Source organism: Felis catus, chromosome D1, assembly GCF_018350175.1.
Source record: "Felis catus isolate Fca126 chromosome D1, F.catus_Fca126_mat1.0, whole genome shotgun sequence".
In the NCBI taxonomy this organism is placed as follows: domain Eukaryota; kingdom Metazoa; phylum Chordata; class Mammalia; order Carnivora; family Felidae; genus Felis; species Felis catus.
Genome location: NC_058377.1, coordinates 54,561,345 through 54,587,895, shown reverse-complemented (window position 1 = coordinate 54,587,895; position 26,551 = coordinate 54,561,345). Strand labels below are relative to the sequence as shown.

The 26,551-nt window shown below is 36.0% G+C and overlaps 1 protein-coding gene across 4 annotated transcripts in view; it reads right to left on the bottom strand.

The window, feature by feature from the left end:
- The window catches only part of RSF1 (remodeling and spacing factor 1), a 156,552-nt gene that overhangs the window by 91,451 nt on the left and 38,550 nt on the right, over positions 1 to 26,551 (bottom strand). For 3 of the 4 annotated variants that reach the window (XM_003992690.6, XM_019811757.3, XM_045038684.1), the window contains exon 2: positions 22,397 to 22,488. In XM_003992690.6, coding sequence (XP_003992739.3) covers positions 22,397 to 22,488 — 92 coding nt within the window. Of the gene's footprint in view, positions 1 to 22,396; positions 22,489 to 23,409; positions 23,653 to 26,551 lie in introns of those variants that run through there. The other variant, XM_045038683.1, reaches the window with a different exon arrangement.

The window sequence follows — 26,551 nt, the reverse complement described above, 5'->3', positions numbered from 1 at the left end:
AATCTACTCTGTAAGGTTTGGGTGAGAATTCACATATAAGTCAAGGTGCTTCCTCTTTCTCTTAATTATAAAGGACACTATTTAGGAGAATAACAATGTAAGACTAAAGTGGCTTTTACGTTTTAAGCTTTAGCAGCCCACCAATAGAATACAGCTTTGATTCCCTACAATACTTAGGGAAAAGATGCCTCCATGGTGAGCATATCTTGATTTCTCTTCCTTTTTCACATAAAGTTATCTCTTTTTACCTTCAGAATTTAATAATCTACTATCCCAGGAGATACTTTTATAGTTTTTGTGGCATGGGAGCTTGTATAAACTAAATCACCATAACAGTAGCTTTTATAAGCCTTAAAAATTAGGTAACAAATGTAAGCTTCAACAGTATCTTAGATATATTATCTTCAGTAATATTTTTACTCTTGAAGCCAGTATGTCAGACACTATGAGGAGTGCATTTCATAAATTATTTCACTAAGTTCTCACAATTCTGCAAGATAAATAGTAGTTTCTCAGTTCTCTAAGACTGCATTTCCTCAGTCTTACAGATGAATCAACTTGGGTTCAGATAAGTGACATAAAGTTTCCTGAGATCAACAGTAACAAGAATGGAGCCCAGATTTTCTAACACCAAAACTCTCTTTCCAGCTAACCTGATTTATTATCAGTAAGTAGATTTGTTTAATGTTTGGCATCATGTTAGGTTTAGAGTAAATAATTAAATGCACTAATATGAGAATTTAATGATTCTACTTATGGTTTTTACAGGAAAAGAGCACTTTTTTTAAAAATAAAAATGAGAGAGGCACAATACTTTTGCAAGGAAATTCTGGAAACGTCTAATCATGGTTTTCTCATCATATTATAAATACCTCAACGTAATAAATCTGTACTAGTTTTCTATTACTGTATAATTAAACACCATAAATTTAACATCTTAAAAAAAAAACAACACCCATTTACTATCTCCTAGTTTCTGTGGGTCAGTCCTGTACAGCCCAATTGGCTGGGTCCTCTGTTTACGGTCTCATAAAGCTGATATCAAGCTCCTTTTTGGTAGCTCTGAGCAAAAACCTACTTCCAAGCTCACTCAGATTACTAGCAGAATTCATTTCCTTCTCATGCTGCCATGCAACTCTCCACCTCCTTCAAGGAAGATAAATGTGCTGAGTCCTCATGCTTTGAATATTTCTGCATTCTGCCTGCCTCTTCTGCTTTTAAAGACTCATGTAACTTACACTGGGCCCATTTGGATAATACAGGATAATCACCCTAACTTAAGGTCAACTGATTAATAAATTTAATTACAACATAAAGTCCCTTTTGCCATGTAACATATTCATTAATGTAACACCAAAGAGTGAAGGCACAAGGGTCAAACTTTTGCCTACTATACAACTTGTATCAGCTGTTCTAACAGCCTTCTATAAAAATTACTGAGTGACCAATTCTCTATGCTTTCATGCTGAACACTTCCTACCTTATGATTCTGGTCTATGTGTATCTTTGACATTATTTTTCTAAGCATTATTGGTTAGAAGGAAAGAGATCAGTGCTTTTCTATCAGTCATTGTCTTTACCAAACACTGAAAAAATGAGAAAAGTTTACATATATTTGCATAGCCCCAAACTACTTTATTCCTGATATCACTCTGCACTTAAAGCATTTACATTCTGCCTGACATTATATTTATCTATGTACCTACTTTGCTTTTCTTCCTTTACTGAACTCCAGACTCAGGAACATCATGTCTCAAACATCCCGTGCAGTGCCCTACTGAGTCCCTTAGGGAGCAGGCATCACAAAATCTTTACTGAACAGATAGATGAAATAGGCTAGTGTTAGCAGCTGTGGGTTCTTAGCTAACAACATTTATGATTATATTGTGTTTAAATGAATTATTTTAAGGCATCTTCCAGCTTTTCTATTAGATTATTCTGCTCCATCTGCTAGTCAGTCATGCAGTGTTTAAGGGATCAGAGAGAAGAGTGAGCAAAAGAGAGTAAGAAAGCCCAGGGGAGGTAGAAAAAAAAAAAAAAACAAGCAAAGCTGAGAGAGATTTAAAAAGATTCAACTCTGTGAAAGAATGATAAAGGTTTAGTAAACAAGAACTGAAGAATGTCTACTGGATTTTACAACATGGCAAGGCTTCTTTTGACAAGGCTAGTTTTTTTTTAGTGGAATAGTGGGGACAGAAACCTACTGGGGAAGATTCAGTAGGAAGTAAAAAAGTGAACACAGCATAAGTGGGCAATTATGGAAAAACTTGATTATAATAAAGTAAAATTATGTTTTTAGTAGGTATTCCTATTTTCAAACAAAACGTTAGTCAAAAGTTTTCAAATGGACCTTCCCTAAGTTTTAATAGATTTCAAAGAACAATATGGAGGTAGATGTTATTATCACCACAACAATCATGATGGAGTGGAATTTCACATTATGTTAAAATCTAAGTTATCCCCTGAATTGGAATAGTAAGGAGAAAATTATAGCAGAGTTTTTCCTTCTAACATTATTTATTTTGAAGATACCAAAAACTAGACAATAACATGAGTAAATAGAGTTGTTTTTCCTACTAAGGGAATCTAACCATACATTCAAAATAAAATAAATATTTTATTTGCAAATTACCCATGAAACTGATAATTGGCATTTCCATAAATTGTGCTTTTCAAAGTGCTTTCACAACTATCATTAGTATCTGATGATTCCCCAAATTGGGATTTGGGGCTTTCTTTTTTCTCAATATTCTTTTATGTTCTAATTGGAAATTAGTCACAAAAATACAAAATTAATTTACCCAGGATCAAAAACTTAATTAACAGGAATGCTAAAACTCTTGATTCTAAATCCAACACTTTTCAGCCTCGGTCATGAAGTTGCCATAATTAGAGTCCACAATAATTTACAAAAACATATTATAATATAATCAAAGCTTTAATGACCCCAGCAAACTTCATGCAAATGGTAATATCTAATGTGCTTGCATCACTTAAGAGTCTATGAATCAACATTACCAACAAATTAAGAGAGATCTAGAACCCAAGGAAAGACAGTTTGTAAGGATGATTCCTCATTTCACTAAATAAATGTACTCCTGGAAAGTTACATGTGAATGCAATTTTAATAAATTCTTATGTTGAAGGAATGACATAATTTATGACAACAGCAGTTTTCAACTCCCCTTCCATTTTTATTAGCATAATCACTTCCAAGAAAATATTTCACAGGATGTTATAAAATGAACTATGTCCACTCAAAATTCCTATGTTGAAGCCCTAACCCCAAATGTGTCTGTCTGCACCTGGAGATAAGGCCTTTAAGGAGATAATTAAGGTAAAATGAGGTTATAAGAGTGGGCTCTGTAAGACTGGTGTCTTTGAGACCAGAGGCCCCAAGCCCCCTCTCCGCAGGAAACACACAGAGGAAAGGGCAGTGAGGGCATGGTGATGACAAGGACTAGCATAGAGTAGAAAAAAATGCTCATCAAATTTGCCAACACCTTGATTTTGGAATTCTAGCTAAAGAACTGTGAGAAAATACATTTCCATTGTTTAGGCCATATAGGCTGTGGTATTTTGTTATGGTAGTCCCAGCAGACTAGTATGTGGGTTCAGAAACATTTCTGGGGAAACTTTAGGGCTTCATGAAAAACAATTTGAAAACTGCTGTGCTAAAGAAATTTCTTATACTGCAAATAATCACAATCTAATTAATGTTTTATGTGCATTGAACACATAACTCTCAAAGTAAATTAAGGTTAAAAGCATCTGCATATTTATTCCATAATCATAAAGCATGACTTATTTATACACTGAAACCAAATTTTAAATGTCAAATCATTGCAACTATGATATAAATCCAAGTCAACAAATATATATCAATGGTTAAAATAGATTAGTGTAATGGATGATCAGTAAGGCACAGATGTTTGTCCTATGATCTACAAAGCTAATTGCTTAGGGTTGCAAAGTAAAACTAATTGGCTTTTAGGCAACATGTACAAAAGTGCTTTTACAAATTAAGAGACAATCCACATGTTCACTTTTATAATTAACATTTGGAATATTTACCAAAAAATAATGATAAAATGGGGACAGATTTTAAATTTCATGAAAAGTTCTACCCAACTGAAGTTATTAGCCAATATATGAAAGGATCTAATGAACCAGAAAAGCATTAATTCTGAATGGTAGGAATATGGACGTTACAATATTCTTGGTTTTTACCTATGCACTTTACATTTTTAATACTAAAAATAAAAAGAGGCTGTGGGAAACCTTTTTCTCAACCTCATTCCTTAGAAATACCACAAGGTCCTCCAAATTGAGGAAATCCCAGAGCTGTGTCTGATTCTCAAGTGATTACAACTTAGTCCAAGGAGGCACGTGAAACATAATTATAAGCAGTGTAGTATCACTAAGGTGATACTTTTCTAACCTAGACCTCGGGGCCACCTAAATTAGGATCAATAAGACTCCTTAGAACAAATATTTTAAAATTCTGCTGGGATCAAATAAAGCTGAAACTATCTATGAAATTACTCTTAGGAGAATCTAAAATAATAGGCACTGAAAATTGATATCTGATAAAAAGTGTGCAATTTTTAACATGTTTGAACAGCTACCATTAGTATTCAATGGCATAACACGGAAAAATATGCCTACCTCTCTAACTTTACACCGTGCATCTTAGTACATGTATGAGTGGAATGGCAGCAAAAAGGGCACATACAAGAAGCTAATTGGACTATTGCAATATAAACAGTATATGCTATTTCACATACTCTAGCCAGCTACTATATGGCCCACGAAGAAATGATTTATGGAGGATAACTACAAAACTAAGGAAACATTGACTATCAGGCACACTAAGTGAGACCGGGAGACAGACATACACATACAGGACTTTCTGTAAAGTAAATATTCATTCATTGATCCATTTACTGACTCAATAAATACTGAGCAACAGCTCATATATTTAAAATGTAATAAATAATGATAAAAATCCTTGCCCTCATAGAGCTTTGAATCCTCTGGAGAAGAGAGACTTAAAAAGTAAAACTGATGATTTTACAGAGCGATAACTACTAGGAAAGAAATAAAGCATGGATATATATTAAGACAGCAGAACACTCAAGGGCAAGGCCTACTTTAAACAGTCATATACAAAGGACCAAAGAGGCAGAAATAGCATGACCATTATATAACGAAAAACAGTTCCAGGGAGCCTGGGTGACTCAGTTAAGCGTCTGACTTAGGAATTCTCTCTCCTTCTCTCTCTGCCTGTCCCACTAGTGTGCACTCTCAAAAAAATAAACAAACTTAAAAGAAAAAAAGTTCCGTATGGTAGACTAGAGTACATACTGATGAAGTTAAAAGAGAATAGTAAGAAAAGAACCCAAAGGAGAAAGCAGGGGTCATCAGATGAACAACTCTGTTGCCATTAAGAAATTTATTTTCTATTCAGAAGACAACAAGGACTCCTACATTAAGGAATTAAACCAAAGGAGAAAGATAACTCTGATTTTCACTTTATCATTACAATTGGGATAACTGGACTAGACACAGGGAAACCAGTCTGGATAGTCCTACAGAAATCCAAGTGAGAGACAATGGCCTCAACTAGGGTAGAGACCGTAAGGGTTGCGTGGACTGAACTGAGAGAGATTAAAGAGCATAAGTCAATCAGGATTTGGTAATTTAATAAATGTGAAGGACAAAAAAAAAAAAAAAAAAAAAGTCCAGAAAAATTATCAGGTATGTTTTAACAAATGAAATGACAGTGGCACCATTTACAAGCCAAGGAACAATAAATACTAGGTTACAAAAAACCAAAGTTGACCCTTGAACAGTACAGGCATTAGAGGTGCCAATCCTGTACACAGTTAAAAATCTGCATATAACTTTTGACTCCCCCAAATCTTAAATAGCCGACTACTGACCAGAAGCTTTACCTATAACATGTAAAATCGATTAACACATATTGATATCACACATGTTTATATTACACATAAGTCATATAATTATGTAATTTAAATTATATTATATATGTATATATAATCTATTATATATTATGTATAATATATTAAAAACTTTATATTTATATTACATACGTATATTGCACATAATATATACTATTACAAATAATAAATATTATTACATATATTATATATTACATATATTACAATGTTATTACATATATTTATATGGTGTTATATACCATATTCTTTTGTTTTTTAAGTTAATTCATTTTCAGAGAAATAGCAAGCAGGGCAGGAGCACAAAGAGAGAGAGAATCCCAAGCAGGCTCCGTGCTGCCAGTGCAAAGCCTGACTTGGTGCTCAAACTCAAGACTGCAAAATCATGACCCGAGCCAAAATCAAGAGTCAGATACCCAGCTGACTGAGTCACTCAGGCACCCCTACCATACTCTTAAAAAAAGAAAATGTTAAGAAAAGCATAAAGAACAGAAAATACACTCACAGTATTGTACTATATTTACTGAAAAATTCTGCATGTAAGTGGACAGGTATACAAACCTGTGCTTTCAAGGGTCAACCGTATTACAAATTTAACAGCTTCTCTAACCAAGCTCTGGTTCTCTATTACTAACTTGAATGTATGGCTAAGAATAAATATTTCTCTTTGGGTCTTAGTATCTTCATCTTTTGCCATTTTGACTTCCCAACCTTGGGCTACTGTTGGCCCCTCTCTGCAGTCACTCCATGTGGTCATGTCTGTGCTGATGCCTCTGCTGCTGAGGGGCCTAACAGGCCTAACCCTGGCGGAGTTTCGGTTCTGTGTACCCTGATCCATTCCAAGCTGCTGCAGAAGCAGCTCAGGACCATGGATGTCACTATTGGACTCACCTCCTGCTTCCTGTGTTTCCTCCTGCCATCAGGCTGGGGTCCTATCACATTGAGCTACTCGAACCAGGAGTGAAGGGGGCTGTCCTATTGCTCACCCTGCAACCTGACCACCCCCAGCCTATCCTGATTGTGTCTGCTACATTCCTGGTCAGCCTTCCCAGGATCATATTACATACAGCTACCTCTTCTGCAATCATTACTCCTAGATTTCCCCATGGTGACATCTTGGGACCAAATACATTGGTTTATAAGGCCCTGCTCAACAGGGAGCTCCTTATAATAAGGTCTATTTAAACCTTGGGGGGTGGAGGTAACCTTCATCTGTTAAGTCAAGAGCTCTGAGAGAAAGAAGTTAGGATTTAGTTTGGAAAATGAGTCTAGGATCATACTTAAGATTTCTGACTTGGGTAAGAAGGTGGGGGTATTGTGCTATGTAACTAAAGGTATTAGTCAGGGTAGTCAAGGTTATGCTGTAGTAACAAATAAGACCTAAAGCTCAACCATTTACAACAGCAGTTGGCAAACTATGGCCCACAAACTGAGTGCTTGTTTTTTTGTAAAATAAGTTTTATTAGAACACAGCCAAATCCATTCATTGAGGAATTAGTCTGTAGTTGTGACAGAGACTATAAGGAACAAAAGTCTACAATATCTAGTATCTGACCCTTTAAGAAATGGTGTGTCAATCACTCAGTTACAGCAACAAAATTTTATTTCTGGCCTACGTTGATGACTGGTTAGCAGTGGCTTTGTAACCTATCATCTTCACCCAAAAATGGGCAGCACTGACTTAGAAAAGTATAAGTTATCATAGCAAAGGGAATAGAGAACATGGAGAAAATCCACTGCTCTTAAAAATTCTGCTCAAAGTGTAACCTATCATGTTTCCTTGCATTTCAGTGGCCAAAAACAAGTCACATAGCCATGCCTGAATTCACTAGCAGGGAGATGTATACTTCTCCCAAAGCGAAGGAAACCAAATTTTTAGTTGCCATACAAAAATCTGCTCCTCCTGCCCCATTTTCCTGAATTTGTGCCACTAAGTAAGGGTTGATACCCTCTAACTTCCTCTACAAATAGGTATGATCATGGGACTGTGCTCTTCCTAATAGAACAATAGAAGTGAAGTATGCAAATTCTGCCTCACTTCTTGAAAGAAAATTGTTTGCCCTATACATTCTTACCCTTTCCTGCAGCTGAAACATTCTACAACAAAGAAAAACAAAATACCCTAGAGTGGAGCAATAAAATGTTAAGAACCTGGGGGCACCTCTGTGGCTCAGTCAGTTAAGCATCCAACTCTGATTTTGGCTCAGGTCATGATCTCACCGTTTCTAAGTTCAAGCCCCACGTCGGGCTGACAGGTTGCGATACTCCTGCCTTCTGCCCCTAACCCACTCACACTCTCTCAAATTGAATAAATAAGCATTAAAAAAAAGATTTTTTAAAAAATGTTAAGAACCTGGATCCCTGAATAACCTCATGGAATACAGTTGTCCCAGGATAGACAAGTCAGATTCTTGTAACAGATACAAATAAATTTAATGCTTATTTAAACAATTATATTTTTGAGTTTCTTTTTTACAGTAGTTTAGTCTCTAGCTAATATTGACTCATCAGCATTTTTTCAATGAAGATGTTCAGTATGTAGTTGGTATACTGGCCTTCAAACTAACATTCTGGATGAAAATATAAGTCATTAACATATGAGGTTTTAAAATCATGGGAATAAACAAGAATAGCCAAGACGAATATATAAAATGAGACTAGAAGAAGGTCTGGAACAAACTTCTGTAGTATAAAAAACTTTTAAGAACTCAGACAAAAAAAAAAAAAGATCTGGGAAAGGAGACTACTAGGAGTAAAAGGAAAAACTGGAAAGGAGTGTAGGAAAAAAACTAAAAGAAAACAGTGTTTCAAGGAAAGAACAATTAGAGAAATCAAAAAGATGTGGAATAAAAAGTAACACTTCAACTTAGCAATTAGAACATCATTCAAGCTTTTCACTGTAAAGAATTTTTATTGCAATGGAATGTTACAGAAAGAAGAAAAATTCCAAAGGGACTGAGGAGTGAATGGGAAGTAAACAGAATAGCAAATAAATAAAATTATTTCAAAAGATCTATCTATAAAACTGAGATAGACACCTTCTGGGTGGCCCATAATGATCACCATCTCCTGGTATTCATTGCCCCTATAGAATTCACTTCCCCTTGCTGCCCTCCTCCCACAGCTTTGGATATAAGCCAAATCCAGTGACATTACTCTAAAACATGGCAAAAGTGAAAGTAGGTCATATCTAAGATTTGGTTACAAAAATATCATGACTTTATTTGTCTTAGCCCTTCTCTCTCATTCATTGGCTCTGTTGCAATATGGGAAGCAGTCATATGGAGAAGTAATGCCCTCATAGAACTGCAATGTCATGAGGGGCCCTGTGGATAAGCCATGACAAAGAAATGAATCCTGACAATAGCCATGTAACTGAGATTAGAAGTGGATTCTTCTTCAGTTGAGCCTTCAGATGAGACTGCATACCAGGCTAACAGCTTGATAACAGCCTAATGAGAAACTCTGAGCCAGAGGCATCCAGCTCTAGGTCACCTTCAGATTCCTAACACAGAAAAATGACAAGAGAATACATGTATGATGTTCATTTTTAAAAGTTTTTATTTTAATTCCAGTTAAACAACATACACCATTATATTAATTTCAGGTGTACAATATAGAGATCCAACAATTCCATACATCACCTGGTGCTCATCACCAAAAGTACACTCCTTAATATCCACCACCTATTTAATCCCAACCCTCCACCAACCTCCCCTCGAGTAACTGTCAATTTGTTCTCTATACTGAAGAGTCTGTTACTTGGTCTCTCTCTCTCTTTTTTCCTTTGCTCATTTGTTTCTTGAATTCTACATATGAGTGAAATCATATGGTCTTTGTCTTTCTCTGATTTATTTCACTTAGCATTATAGTCTCTAGCTCCATCCATGTCACTGCAAATGGCAAGATTTCATTCTTTTTTATGGCTGAATAACATTCCATGATATGTGTGTATGTGTGTGTGTGTGTGTGTGTGTGTGTGTGTGTGTGTGTGTGTGTATCTCCATCCATTCATCCATCAATGAACACTTGGGCTGCTCCCACATCTTGGCTATTGTAAATAATGCTGCTATAAACATAAGGGTGCATGCATCCCTTTCAATTAGTGTTTTTGTATTCTCTGGGTAAATACCCAGGGGAGTGGTTACTGAATCATAGGGTAGTTCTATTTTTAATTTTCTGAGGAACCTATATACTGTTTTCCACAGCTGCTGCACCAGTTTACAAGAGCGTTATTTTTTCTTTACATGCTCACCAACACCTGTTGTTTCTCGAGTTGTTGATTTTAGCCATTCTGACAGGTATGAGGTGATATCTCATTGTAGGTCTGATTTGCATTTCTCTGATGATAAGTGATGAACATCTTTTCATGTGTCTCCTGGCCATCTGCATGTTTTCTTTGGAAAAATGTCTAATCATGTCTATTGCCCATTTTTTAACAGGATTTTTTTTAGGTGTTGAGTTACATAAGTTCTTTATATATTTTAGACACCAACACTTTATCAGGTATGTCATATATAAACATCTTCAAGAGTTCCATAGGTTGCCTTTTAGTTTTGTTGATTGTGTCATTTGTTGTGTGTATTTTTAATACAGTAGCATAGTTTATTTTTGCTTTTGTTTCCCTTGCCTCAGGAGACATACCTAGAAAAAAAGTTGCTATTGCCCATGTCAAAGAGGTTACTGTGTTCTCTTCTAGGATTTTTATGATTTTGGGTCTCACATTTAGGTATTTAATCCCTTTTGATTTTGTGTAAGGTATAAGAATGTGGGCCAGTTTCATTCTCTTGCATGTTGCTGTCCAGTTTACCCAACACCATTTGTTGAAGAGGCTGTCTTTTTCCCACTGGATAGTCTTTCCTGCTTCGTCAAAGATTAACTGACCATACAGCTGTTGGTTCATTTCTGGATTTTCTATTCTGTTTCACTGATTACTATAGCACTGTAATACAATTTTAAGTCCAGAATTATGATTCCTCCAGCTTTGCTTTTCTTCTTCCAGGTTGTATGGCTATTTGGAATCTTCTGTGGTTTCATACAAATTTCAGACTTGTTTATTTTAGTTCTGTGAAAAATGCTGTTGGTGTTTTGACAGGGCTTACATTAAAGGTGTAGATTGCTGGGGCCCATGGGTGGCTCAGTCGGCTGAATGTCCAACTCAATTTCAGCTCAGGTCATTATTCCAGAGTCATAGGATCAAGTCCTATGTTGTACTCCATGCTGAGCATGGAGACTGCTTAAGATTCTCTCTCCCTCTGCCTCTCTCTCCCACTCCCACTTGCTCTCTAAAAACAAAACAAAACAAAACAAAACAAAACAAAACAAAGGTGTAGGTCGGGTATTACAGACATTTTAACAATATTTGTTCTTCCAATCCATAAGCATGCAATGTCTTTCTGCTTCTTCGTATCATCTTCAATTTTTTTCCTCAGTGTTTTATAGTTTTCAGAGTACAGGTCTTTAACCTCTTTGGTTACATTTATTCCTAGATATCTTACTATTTTGGGTGTAATTGTAAATGAGATTGTTTTCTTACTTTCTCTTTCTGCCGCTTCATTATTGGCATGTAGAAATGCAACAGACATCTCTGTACATTGATTTTGTATCCCGCGACTTTATGGAATTCATTGATCAGTTTTAGTAGGTTTCTGGTGGAGTCTTTCAGGTTTTCTATATATAGTATCATGTCAGCTGCAGTTTAAAGTCTGACTTCTTTCTTGCCGAACTGGATGACTTTTATTTCTTTTTGTTGTCTGATTGCTGTGGCTGGACTTCTAGTACTATGATGGATACAAGTGATGAGAGTGTACATCTTTGCCTTGTTCCTGACTTTAGGGGAAAAGCTCTCAGTTCTTCCCCATTGAAGATGATGTTAGTAGTGAATTTTTCATATGGCCTTTAGATGTTCCTTCCAACCCTACTTTAAGGGTTTTTATCATGAATTGATACTGTATTTTTCAAATACTTTTTCTGCTTCTATTGAAATGATCACATGGTTCTTATCGTTTCTCTTATTTTTTTAATATGAAATTTATTGTCAAATTGGTTTCCATACAACACCCAGTGCTCATCCCAACAGGTGCCCTTCTAAATGCCCATCACACACTTTCCCCTCACTCCCACCCCCCCATCAACCCTCAGTTTATTCTCAGTTTTTAAGAGTCTCTTATGGTTTGCCTCCTTTCCTCTCTGTAACTTTTTTTTTCCCTTTCCTCTCCCCCATGGTCTTCTATTAAGTTTCTCAGGATCCACATATGAATGAAAACAAGTGGTATCTGTCTTATGACTTATTTCTTGTTTCTCTTACTGATGTAATGTATCATGTTGATTGATTTGCAAATAGTGAACCAACCTGGCAACCCAAGAATAAATCCTACAAGATCATAGTGAATGATTTTTATAATGTATTGTTGAATTCAGTTAGCTAATACTTCATTGAGGATTTCTGCATCAGGGATATTGGTCTATAGTTCTCTCTATATACATACATATTTTTAGAAAGAGAGCAAGTGTACGGGCACCTGGATGGTTCAGTTGGTTAAGCATCCAACTTCAGCTCAGGTCGTGATCTCACGGTTCACGAGTTTGAGCCCCATGGCAGGCTCTGTGCTGACAGCTCAGAGCCTGGAACCTGCTTTGTATTCTCTCCCCCTTTCTGCTCCTCCCCTGCACATGTGTGTGTGCTCTCTCTCTCTCTCTCAAAAGTACATCTGAAAAAAGAAAAAAAGAGAGCAAGCAAGTGCATGTGGGGTAGAGGGGCACACAGAGAGAGAATCTTAAGCAGGCTCTGTGCTCAGATGAACATTTAGCTTAGATGCGGGGCTTGATTCCACGACCCTGGGATCATGACCTGAGCTGAAACAGAGTCGGACAACTGATTGAACTGCCCAGGTGCCCATGTAGTTCTTTTTTTGTGCTGTCTTTATCTGGTTTAGGTATCAAAATAATGCTGACCTTATAGAATGAATATGGAAGTTTTCCTTCCTTTTCTGCTTTTTAGAATAGTTTGAGAAGAATACATATTAACTCTTCTTTAAATGTTTGGTATAATTGCCTGTGAAGCCATCTAGTCGTAGATTTTGTTTGACAGGAGGTTTTTTTTCCCCATATTTTAATTTATTTTTGAGAAAGAGAGAGCATGAGTGGGGGAGGGGCAGAGAGAGGCGGGCACAAAGGATCTGAAGTGGGCTCTGTGCTGACAGCAGTGAGCCTCACGTGCAGGACCTGAACTCAGGAACCATGAGATCATGACCTGAGCTAAAGTTGGACACTCAACCAAATGAGCCACCCAGGTGTCCCTTGTTGGGGTTTTTATTGATAACTGAATCAATTTCATTGTTGGTAATCAGTCTGTTCAAATTTCTGTTTCTTTCTGTTTCTGTTTTGGTAATTTATAAGTTTCTAGGAACATATCCATTTCTTCTAGGTTGTCCAGTTGGCTGGCATATAGTTTTTCATAATGTTCTTTTATAATCATTTGTATTTCTGTGGTGTCGATTATTATTTCTCTTCTTTTCTTGATAAATCTGGCTACAGGTTTATCAATCATTGATTTTTTCAAAGAACCAGCTCTTGGTTTCATTAATCTGTCCTATTGGTTTTTTTTAGCTTCTATATCATTTATTTCTGCTCTAATCTTTATTATTTCCTTCCTTCTGCTGTTTTTAGGTTTTGTTAGTTCTTTTTCTAGCTCCTTTTGGTGTAAGGTTGTTTGATATTTTTCTTACTTCTTGACATAGGCCTGTAGTGCTGTATCTTTCCCTCTTAGAATCGCTTGTGCTACATCCTAAAGGTTTTTTTTTTTTTTTTGAAGTTTTGTGTGTTCGTTCTCATTTGTCTCATGTATGTTTTTACTTTTTCTATTATCTCCTGGTTGATCTATTCATTGTTTAGTAGCATGGTATTTAATCTCCATTGTATTTGTGATCTTTCCAGTGGTTGATATCTAGTTACATAGCGTTGTGGTCATTAAAGATGCCTGGTATGACTTCTTCTATTTGTTGAGAGTGGTTTCTGGGCTAATACATGGTCTATTCTGAAGAATGCTCCAGGCACACTTGAAAAGAATGTTTTAGGATAGAATGTTCTCAATATTTCTGCTAAATCCATCTGCTCCAGTGTGTCACTCAAAGGCATTCTTTCTTTGATGTTCTGCTTGGACATCAACACACACAATTGACATCATCTGTTAATACTGACACACAACACATCTGTCAATTGATGCAGCAGAATGTTAAAGTATCACTGTATTACTATCGATTAGTAATCAATTTGTATCTGTCTGTTATTAACATTTTTATATATTTGGGTGCTGCTATGCTGGGTGCATAAATATTTACAACTGTTAGATCTTGTTGGACTGTCCCTTTATTATTATACACTGTCCTTCTTTATGTCTTGTTACAGTCTTTGTTTTAAAGTGTGTTTTGTCTTGGGGAACCTGGGTGGCTCAGTCAGTTAAGCATCTGACTCTTGATTTTGGCTCAGGTCATGATCTCATGGTTTCGTTTGTGAGATCAAGCCCCGGTCAGACTCTGTGCTGATTGCGTGGAGCCTGCTTGGAATTCACTCACTTATTCTCTCTGCCCCTTCCCCACTCACATGCGCACTCACTCTCTGTCAAAATCAACAAACAAACAAACAAACAAACAAACAAAAAGTCCCTTTTGTCTGATATAAGTACACCTACTCTGGCTTTCTTTTGAAAACCATTTGCATGATAGATGTTTCTCCATTCCCACACCTTCAATCTGTAAGCGTCTTCTGGTGTAAACTGAGTCTCTTATAGGCAGCACACAGATGGGTCTTCTTTTTTTTATCCATCCTGTCACTCTACATCTTTTTATTGCAGCATTTAGTTCACTTACATTCAAAGTAATTATTGATAGATATGTATTTATTGCCATTTTATTATCTGTTTTGTGTGTGTTTCTGAAGATTTTTTTCTGATACTCTCTCGTCTTTTTTTCATGTTTTGCTAAGTTTCTTTAGTGATATATTTGGTTTTCTCTTTTTTCTGTGCAGGTTTATTAGTTTTTGATATTCAGGTTCTATATAACCTCTTCTGCATATAGCAGTCTATACTGAGTTGATGGTCATTTAAGTTTGAACCCATTCTTTTCTCCTCACCTCCCTAGATTTTAGATATATGTAAAATTATATTTTATATCCTGTTTTTGTGAGTTCTTGATTTTTTTATAGAAATCAGATCCACCTATTGTTTCTTCAAATTTTCTGCCCTCTTTTCATCCTCTTTTGGGACTCCTATAATGATTTTCATTACATTTGATGGAGTCACTGAATTCCCTAAGTCTATTATCATTTTGTGTAGTTCTTTTCTCTCTCTTGTGTTCAGTTTAATTACTTTGTCTTCCAGGTCACTAATTCTTTCTGCTGCTTCTTTCCTTCTGTTCATTCCATCAAACATGTTTCTGATTTCATTTATTGATCCCTTTATCTGAGCTATCTTATTCTTTATCTCTGTGTTAAGGTTCTCACTCTTTTCTCAAATCCAGTGAGTATCTTTGTGATCGCTGCTTTAAATTCTCTATCAGGCATGTTACTTATACCTGTTTCACTTAGATCTCTGGCCAAAGCCTTGTCCTGTTCTTTCACTGGGATAAATTTCTGTCTCCTCATTTTGTTTGCCTCTCTGTGTCTGCTTCTATGTAAGAAAGTCAGCTATGTCTTTTGATCTTGAAAGTATTTACTTCACGAAGAAGAGGTCCCAGAGTACCCTGCCATGCTGTGTTTCCTGTTCATCAAAACCTGGCACTCCAGGGGTATATTTTATCTGTATTGCTTACTAACTGATATTATGGTGTTCCATTTTGTTAAACACTTGATGAAATTTCGATTTCCAACAAAAGCAGGACCTGAGATGAGCTTAAACAGTTTATTTGGAAAGTATTCTAAGGAAGGCCTCAAAGAGTAGACATACAAATTCAAACAATCACAGAACGTCCTTCGTATTGGTGACCAGCCACAGTATCAATCTGAAATAGTACTCTGCTTCTTTCTTTGGTGTTTCCTTATTCTCCATGTACCAGGGCCAGTTTCAGACTTCACCTGGAAAACTCAAGGCTGCAAACCAAGAGGCATCAGGGAGAATGTAGTTTGGGATGTGCTGAGCATTAGGCACAGCTCAGAGAATGGCAGACTTGATATTCACTGTTTTCACTAGCTACATTTTGAGGTTATTTGTCATCAAACAGCAGATAACTAATACAAAGGGGGAAAAGGGAGGATGGGTAAAAACTAAAGGGGAACAAAGAATTAAGGAAGAGTTTATTCTTTTTTTTTTTTAATTTTTTTTTTCCAACGTTTATTTATTTTTGAGACAGAGACAGAGCATGAACGGGGGAGGGGCAGAGAGAGAGGGAGACACAGAATCGGAAACAGGCTCCAGGCCCTGAGCCATCAGCCCAGAGCCTGACGTGGGGCTCAAACTCATGGACCGTGAGATCGTGACCTGGCTGAAGTCGGATGCTTAACCGACTGCGCCACCCAGGCGCCCCAGTTTATTCTTTTTTTAAAAAAATTTTAAATGTTTTTATTTTATTTTTGAGAGAGACAGAGACAGAGCACGAGTGGGAGAGGGGCAGAGAGAGGGAGACACAGAATCCGAAGCAGGCTCCAGGCTGTGAACTGTCAGCACAGAGCCTGACGCGGGGCTCAAACTCACAAACTGAGATTATGACCTGAGCTGAAGTTGAACGCTTAACCCAATAAGACACTCTGGTGCCCCAGAGTTTATTGTTCTTTAAAAAAATTGTAGAGATTGTAGCTTTCAAAAAGGATAAGGGGGAAAAAACATATCTGTACTTAAGGTGTGTGTATGTGTGTGTTGTGTATAAACTTTATTGATAGGCAACAAAAGGCTTAAAAATCAGAAAAAAGGAAAAATATTTTTAAAAAGGACAGTAAATATGAATATGAAATTAGCAAATCTCACTAAATATTTAAGTAGATATATTATCTACTTTTTTAATTTGAAGGATTTATCTACTTTTTTTTAATTTGAAGGACTTTTTATACACATCCACACATCCACACACACACACACACACACACACACACACACACACACATCCACACACACACACATATATTATGTAAGGTCATAAAATAAGTCTCAACAAAATTAACTGGATCAAAATCATAGAAAGTATGTTCTACATGTTATAAAATTAGAAACCAGTAATAGAAAAAAAAAATTGGTGAAATTTACAAGTATGTGGAAATTAAACTACAACTAAATAACCAATGGGTCAAAGAAGAAATCACAAGAGAAATGAGAAGATACTTTGAGATGAAAGTAAACTAAATATACCAATTTATGGAATGGAGCTAAAGCAAGAAGTAAAGATGGAATATAATAGCTGAAAATGCCTATGTTAAAAAAAGAGGAAGATCTCAAATCAATAACCTAAATTTCCACCATATTACTAGAAAAGAATCCCAACTAAACCCAAGGCAAATAAAAGGAAAGAATAAAATAGAAAAATAGGGGAATTCTACTAAACTGTTAAGTTGGTTCTTAAAAGATCAACAAAATTGGTAAATCTATAGCTACACTGACTGGGGGTGGGAGAACACTCACAATCAGTAAAATAAGGAAAGAGGGAATATTACTACCAACTCTACATAAATAAAAAAGATCTCAAGTGGATACTATGAACAATCTAATGCCAATAAGCTAGGTAAAATGAACAATTTCCTAGAGACACAAACTACTGAAATTGACTCAATACCTATAGGGAATACCTATAGGGGCACCTAGGTGGCTCAGTTGGTTGAGCTTCCAACTTCGGCTCAGGTTGTGATCTCACAGTTGGTGACTTCGAGCCCTGAACTGGGCCCTGTGCTGACAGCTCAAAGCCTATAGCCTGTTTTGGATTCTGTGTCTCCCTCTCTCTCTGTGCCCCTTCCCCACTTGCACTCTGTCTCTCAAAAATAAATAAATGCTAAAAAAAAAAAAAAAAAAAAAAATTAAAGAATTAACATTTGATGAACACTTACAAAAAGTAAGAGGAAGTAACTTCTCAACTAATTCTATGAAGCCACAGACATCTCAATAAAACACATCATCATCCCTATGAATACAGAAACAAAAATCCTCAACAGTAAATTAACAAACCAAATCTAGCAACATATAAAAAGGATTATGAACCATGATGAAGTGAGACTGTAGGACTGCACAGTCCCAACATATGAAAATTAATCAATGCAATACACCATGTTAATAAAGGGAAAAACCACATGGTTATCTCAGTAGATGCAGAAAAAACATCTGACAAAATCCAACACCTTTCATGATAAAAAATATTCAACATACCAGGAAGAGACCTTTCTTAGTCTGATAAAGAACCTCTATGAAAAACACATATACCTGGGGTGCCTGGGTGGCTCAGTCGGTTAAGTGCCCGACTCTTGGTTTTGGTTCAGGCCATGATTTCACAGTTCATGAGTTCACGCCCTGCATCGGGCTCCGCACTGACAATGTGAAGCCTGGTTGGGATTGTCTCTCTCCCTCTCTTTCCACCCCTCCCCTGCTTGCTCTCTCAGTCTCTCTCAAAAATAAATAAACTTAAAAAAAAAAAACCACACATATCTAATATCATATTAAATCTTAAAAGACTGAAAAATTTCCCCCAAGGATCAGGAACAAAGGATGTCTGCTCTCACCATTTCTATACGACAGTATGTATACCAGGGGTTCTGGTTTTCTTACGCAAGAAAAAGAAATAAAGTATGTCCAGATCAGAAAGGAGGAAGTAAAACTATCTGGATTTGGAGATGATATCATCTCATATATAGAAAGTCTTAAAAATCTACAATAAAACTATTTGAGCTAATAGTTTGACAAAGAAGCAAGACACAAGATTAATATACAAAAATCAGTGTATTTCCACACATTAGCAATGAACGATCTGAAGATGAAGTTAAGAAAAAAATTACATTTATAACAACATCAAACCAAGAAAATACTGAAGAACTGAACAAATAAGTATAAAACTGGACTCAGAAAACTATGAAACGTTTTTGAAAGGAATTAAAGACCTGAATATTTTGAAAGACATCCTGATCCATGGATCAGAAGACTTATTTTTGTTAACCTAATATTCCCCAAATTTACCTACAGATTATATCTAATCCTATATAAATCATAGCTGGCATTTTTGCAGAAATTAACAAGCTGATCCTCAAATTCATTAAGAAAATGCAAGGAAAGCAGAACAGTCCAAACAATCTTGAAAAAGAACCAACTCAAAACCTATTACAAAGCTTTAATAATCAAGACAGCATAAATGATGACATAGAAGTCAACAGAATAGCAACTTCAGAAATAGACCCTTCTATTTATGTCGAATTGACTTTTTACAAGATTGTCAAGGCAATCAAATATGGGAAAGAATGGTCTTTTCAACAAACAGTAATGGAATAACTAACTGGATATCCACACCCAAAAGGATGTGGTTGGACCCCTATCTTATATACAAAAATTAACTTAAAAGAGATCATAGATCTAAACACAAAAGCTAAAAGTACAGAACTGTTAGAACAAATTAGAGGATTACATCTTTATGATCTTAGTTTGGGCAATAGTTTCTTAGATATGACACCAAAGCACTAGCCACAAAAGAAAAAAAACTGTATTGGACTTCATCAAAATTAAAACCTTCATGCATCGAAGAACATTACACAGAAAGTAAAAGAAAAAACACCAAATGGGAGAAAATGTATGCAAATCATGTATCTGGTAAGGGTCTAGCATGCAGAATATATAAAGAGCTCTTAAAACTCAAGAACAAAAACACGAACAACCAACTAAACAAAGAAGAATAGGAGTAGGCATTTTTCCACATTTTCTCAAAGATATACAATGGCCCACAAGTATATGAAAGGAACACTCAACATAATTTAGTCATAAGGAAAATGTAAATCAAAACCATGGGAACCCCCACTAGGATGCTTAAAATCAATCAATCAATCAATCAATCATAAGTGTTAATGAGGAAGGATGTAGAAAAACTGGAACCCTCATGAATTGCTAGAGAAATTGTAAAATGGTGCAGCTTTGGAAAACAGTCTGGCAGTTAAGTAGTCAAAACAGAATTACCATATGACCCAGCAATTCCACTCTAGATATAAGAAATGAAATCACATGTCTACTCACAGCAGCACTTTTCATAATAACAGAAAGATGGAAACAAGCCTAATATCATAAACTGATAAGTAGATAAATAAAAAGTGGCATATCCATATGAAGGAACATTATTCAGGCATAGAAAGGAACAAAGCGCTGATTCATCCTTTAACAGGGATGAAACTTGAAAACATTATGCTAAGTGAAAGAAACCAGACACAAAAGGCCACATATTGTATGATTCTATTTATATGAAATGTCCAGAATAGGCAAATTCATAGAATCAGAAAACAGATTAGTAGTTTACAAGGACAAGAGGAAAGGAGAGTAATTATTAACGAGTATGGGGTTCCTTTTTGAGGTGATAAAAATGTTTTGATTTAGACAGTGATGATAGTTGCACAACCTTGTGAATATACTAAAAAACACTGAATTGCATACTTTCAAAGGGCAAATTTTATGTTATGTGAATATATCTCGATTTTTTAAAAAATGAGCTAGAACCTGTAGTTTTCACCATAGAACTAAAGGGGTTTATAAAATCATCTCATTTCTCACATTTTATGAAGAAACAGACACAACGGTGCAAAGTAGATTATCCATGGTTCTAAAGTTTAACAAGAGATGTGAACAGTATACAAGATATTTCTACCTAAATTCTCAGAACATGTAAACAAATAAACCCACTTTAATAACAAACCCACATTTATTTACAAGGGACTATATACCCTTTAAGATATTATATAAAAATCAATGCCCTGAAATTCCAGCATCTCCTTTAAAGCTCCAAAACTTGATTCTTAACCATTAATAAATATTTTACTAAAGGCAAAACAGCGATTTCACTGGTATTTCCTAAAGCACTTTTTTTAAAAAACGTTTATTTTTGAGAGACAGAGAGAGACCGAGTATGAGGTGGGGAGGGGCAGAGAGAGAGGGAGACCCAAAATCCAAAGCAAGCTCATGGCTCCGAGGTGTCAACACAGAGCCCAATGTGGGGTTCGAACCCACGAACTGTGAGATCATGACCTGAGCTGAAGTTGAATGCTTAACCGAGCCACCCAGGCACCCCTAAAGCACTTTGAATAGTTAAAAATTTGCTCAGTTATCATTCACAGTTTTAATATATTTTGGAGATTTCATTCAACATTAGTTTGGGGTCTGTATCTCCTCTCTTGAAATGTGGCCAGAATTATGGCTGCTTTCAACCAACAGAAAAGGAACCAGTGAACTGATTAAAATTGTTATGTCACTTAATTTGGAATGATGTGTTATACACCAATAAATGGAAAAGCACATGTGATTTTTATAATGTAACAAGCAACTCTTATACCCTGATGATTCCTCTTTTCATAGTGCTCTGAAGTCATATATGTACCTCCCCCAAAAAGAAAGCAGGTATGAAAATACATGGGTAAACATGTATTTTTTTAAAAGACAAGAAAATCATACAGTTTTCAAAATACCAAAAAATATAACCTAATATTCTGGTATGTTATAGAATTAAAAATATTCCCAAAAGATATCATGGAGGTAGGTACATTTATCAGCTTGGGCTTCCAAAAATTGTGTAGGTCTCAAAGTTTGGATACAATTTCAGACCATTCTTCCTGAATGGTTTATCGTAAAGCATTCTGATTTCCCAGGTTGTTTTCACTAAAGGATAGCTTTGGCCTTATTGGTAACTGGTAATCTCCTATACTGATTTAAAAGTGTTATGACATCTTACCATTTAAGTAACAGACAAATTCTGTCTGTGTCTATGCATACAGTGTGATCTCAAGGAAGAATGACAACTTTCTTTGCCTTATTTATGTCTTACTTGATTTATCTGGATGGTTTTAAGGATTAAATGAGAGAAGACATGAAAAGTCCTAGGCACGGTGTTAGGCACAAAAGGGACATAACACCTCTGAAACCCAAATTTAGGACTAAACACTATGGCTTAGTAGTTACAGAAAAGAATCACATACTGATAGTAATTGTATGGAATTCTAAATCATATTTTGCAACTTTTAGTAGACCATTTTAAAAGTTCAGCATATTATGAAACACATCAATTTATGCTACAGTAATATTTCAGTAACAGAGAAGGCACATTTTTTGAGAGAGGAGGGAGAGAGAAGCAGAGAGGGAGGAAGAGAATCTTAAGCAGGCTCCATGCCAGCATGCCAGCGAGATCATGACCTGAACTGCAATCAAGAGTCGGATGCTTAACCAACTGAGCCACCCAGGTGCCCCAGAGAAGGTAATTTTTAATATTTACCTTGATCAAATATTTTTCCCATCTGTCTGCCGTAACAGATTTGCCAATCTTCCTCATCAACTTCAAATGGAGCTCCACCAATTCTTTTGGTACTTAAAAGAAAGAAAAAATACTGTTAGCTCACAAAATAAAACATTTATAAACATTTAAGATAAAAAAAGAACTTTCCCCTTCTCTGAATACTTTTTTCAAAATAGAGGATGTTGACTTTAACTATCTTTTAGACCTCTGAATCAGAAAAGACTAAACTAGGGCAAGAAATAACTGAAAACCACTCTCTTAAAGATGAGCAGGAATATTCACATTTTCTTTCAAAGCATTATCAAGTAAGAATGAACTCGAATGTAAACTGTGGATTTTTGAGTGATAATGATAGGTCAATGTAGGTTCATTAATTATAACAAATGTACTTCTGTGGTGCCAGGAGATATGGATAGTGGAGGTCGTGTGTTGAGAAAGAGTATATATGTGAACTCTCTTTGTGCTTTGTGCTCTTTGAACTTTGTGCTCTATTTTTCTGTGAATCTAAAACTGCTCTAAAAAATAAAGCCAATTAAAAAAAATATATCATCAAGTAAAAGCCCTTAACCATACAACCACAATTTCTACTAGTGTTTGTTTCTCATAACACGTATTTGTGTACTTTACTGACATTACAGACCAAGACACAGATTCATAGAATTAGAAAAGAATCAAGGAATATAAATTCCAAGTTGGATATGGATATCTCAGAAACAGTCCAATGGCTTTCAACCTATTTCACAAAACTATTCTTTCGATCTATACCTTCTCTATGGGCTAAAGTCCTCTACATCATCCCTCTGGATCTTCACTTGACAACTTTCAGGACAGAACACTGACTTATCTTCCAAAGTTCTAGTTATTAGAAAGCCTTATACAAAGTCAAAATCTGCCTTCCTACACCTGGTTCTTACTCTTATTCTCTAGTTTCAAAGACAATATTTTCAATTCCTCTTCAGCTAGAACCTTCAAATATTTGAAGACTGTTTTACCTTCCCTCAGGTTTTCTCTTCTAACTGTAAACAGCCAGAGTTCCTCCATATATCCCTTGGGTATGACGTGATTATGTTGTTTAATTATATCTGTTAGACGGAAGGGAAATAAAAGGACACACACACACAGCCATCAAATTTGGCATTTTCCAAATACCACTAAGAGAAACAGGAGGTATACTCTCTAAAACGTTTCCACAATCAAATACATTAGAAAAATACTGGATTGGGGTGCCTAGGTGGCTCAGTTGGTTAAGTGTCCAACTCTCGGTTTTGGCTCAGGTCATGATTTCATGGTTCGTGGATTCAAGCCCTGCGCTGGGCTCTGCACTGACAACGTGGAGCCTGCTTTGGATTACCTCCCTCCCTCTCTCAAAATAAATAAATAAACTTAAAAAATTTAAAAAAAAGAAGAGGAAAGAAAAGAAAAATACTGGATCAAAACAAAGGTCTTTTTTTTGTTTTAAGTGCAGGACTTCTTGACAACTTTATTGATGGATCTTGTGTGCACGTGAATATCCAAGGATATAATCTTCAACATCCACCTAATATCCATGGAATTTTGTGTGAAACATACATACAACACTAGCTTATCTTAGGATACAAATGCTCTTAAGAACAGGTTGGGAAATGATGGACTAATTTTCAGTCATTCTTTTAGACTCTTCACTCTCCACTAAGCTAATTTTAACTTGAAACAACTCTGCAGTATAAAAACACTGACCCATTCAATAAATTTCTGTGGGACCACTATTACTAAACAAGAAAAAATATCCTTAGTGGGCCTACTCATGTGAGTCTTTTTAGGGTGTTAGACAGTGGATCGTGGGTTGGAGGTGGGGTGGTGGTGGTGGAAAGAAGCATAGGACGGGTGGTTACAGACAAGTAGACTATTATTCTAAGTCCAAACCTGAACTTGGGATTGAGGGTGAGGCAGAGAAAAGGGGAGAAAGGACCTTACTTACAGGAGTAACAGCAGATGCAAAAGACTGAAAAAGAAGTGATCATGGAACTGGAGGCATGGAAAAAGGACATCATTATGAAGAGCTTTGTAAGTCCAGGCTAAGAAATTTACATTTAAAAATTTAGACAAGAGAGTGCTTTCTCTGCACTTTAGAAAGCAAGTGAATTGTAGGAAAACAGATTGCTTTTATTTCCTTGCTTGTTTTGGGAGGTGGATGCAAGGCAGAGATAAGATGTAAATTCCAGAAAATATCAACCCAGAAAGATGGGAGTAACGTGAACATAGGTAGAGGTAGTACAGACAGAATTAGGCAGATCTGAGAAATATTTAGGAAACAAATAATACAACTTAGTGGTTGACTGCTTGTGCAAAGCTATAGCGAGAGTCAAGAAAACCTGAGGCACTGGCTTGGGTAAGTGAGTAGACTCCAATGACAACACAGTAGGAAGAAAAAGACAAGGGCTCAATTGTCAGCTTAATATAAGGTGATCATGATTTTTCTGGTGAACACTGAATCTCAAATTCCTCATCTGTAAAGGGCGACATTACCTATTTTACAGTTTTAAAGCTGTAAAATACATAAAGCTAAAACATCTTTATTTTTGTTATGACACTTGTGGAACCAAAGTCTGTTTCAATTTCTCCTTTTCCGCTTTCCCAAACACAACAGTCTTGATGATTCAGCCTTTAGATATCTCAACCCTGTGCCCTATTTCCCCCACTTTCTCTAGGATATTACTGTACTTTCTCACTTCAAAAAAATAACTATGATAGTCTCTTATAACCAATCTTCCAAAAATACTGTTTTCATAACACTTACCATTCATCGACATCTTTTCTGGCTCCTAAATAACTATATTAAACTCATCCAGATTTCTTACTCTAGCCTCAGAGTCTTAAAGTCAGTCTCACCCTAACTCTTCAATCACTCTCTCTCACTTTTACACTGAAATCCTTCATTCAAATCAAAACAGGATTCTGGCCTGTTCACTAAGCATACACAGTCCACTACCTATCTGGGTTCTATTCAAGCCTTCTAGTTTACTGTTTTCTCCCACTTGAATTGTATTTATCTTTCTACGTCTTATCAATAAAAGGCCCAAAGTCTCTGTGATAGCCTTTTAATGATTCCAGCAACATGTTTATCCTTGGAATGTCCAAAGTATTCATTCTGCCTATATCATTTCCTTAGCAGCTGGCTAAAAGCTTTGCATCAGTGCTTTATACATGTCTTCCATTATCATAAAGATACATGAAATCACACACACAAAAATGGATATAATTAGTACTACTATATTTCTAAAAATCTAAAAGGACAGAAATAAATGTATGCAAAAAAAAAAGGATTTCATCCCACTTGGCAACTGTAGACATTATTGATTTAGGCATACAGAAATAAATTATATATATATATATATAAAGAAATAAATTACATAGTACTTGATTTGCTTATTAGGCCATTGGCTCTTGCACAGCACTGTCCAACAGAAATATGAGTCACATAATTTCAAATTTTCTAGTAGTTCATTCATAAAAATAAGTCAAAATTAATTTTAATAATCTATTTTATTTAATACTACATATCCGAATGTTATTTCAATATATACTCAAGATTTAAAATACCAGGTATTTAAAATTTTTTTCACTTAATATTTTTATTTATTTTTTTAAATTGTGAAGGTGGTCCGGCTTTAGCTAAGGTCATGATCTCATGGTTCATGAGTTCAAGTCCCACATGGGGCTTGCTGCTGCAATGCAAAGCCCACTTCGGATCCTCTGTCCCCCCCCCCGCCCCCCGCCATTTCTTCCCCTTCCCCCATGCTCTGTCACTCTCAAAAATAAATAAATATTAAAATAAATATATAAAGAGTGATATAACTGACACATAACATTATATCAGTTTTTTTATTTTTTAATGTTTATTTATTTTTAAGAGAGACAGAGAGGGAGAGGGACACACGGAACATGAGTAGGGGAGGGACAGAGAGAGAAAGGGAGACACAGAAACTGAAGCAGGCTCTAGGCTCTGAGCTGTCAGCGCAGAGCCCGACGCAGGGCTCGAATCCACAAACCGTGAGATCATAACCTGGGCTGAAGATGGGTGCTCAACTGACCCAGCCACCCAGGAGCTCCATATTAGTTTCATTTGTACAACATAGTGGTTCAGTATTTGTATAC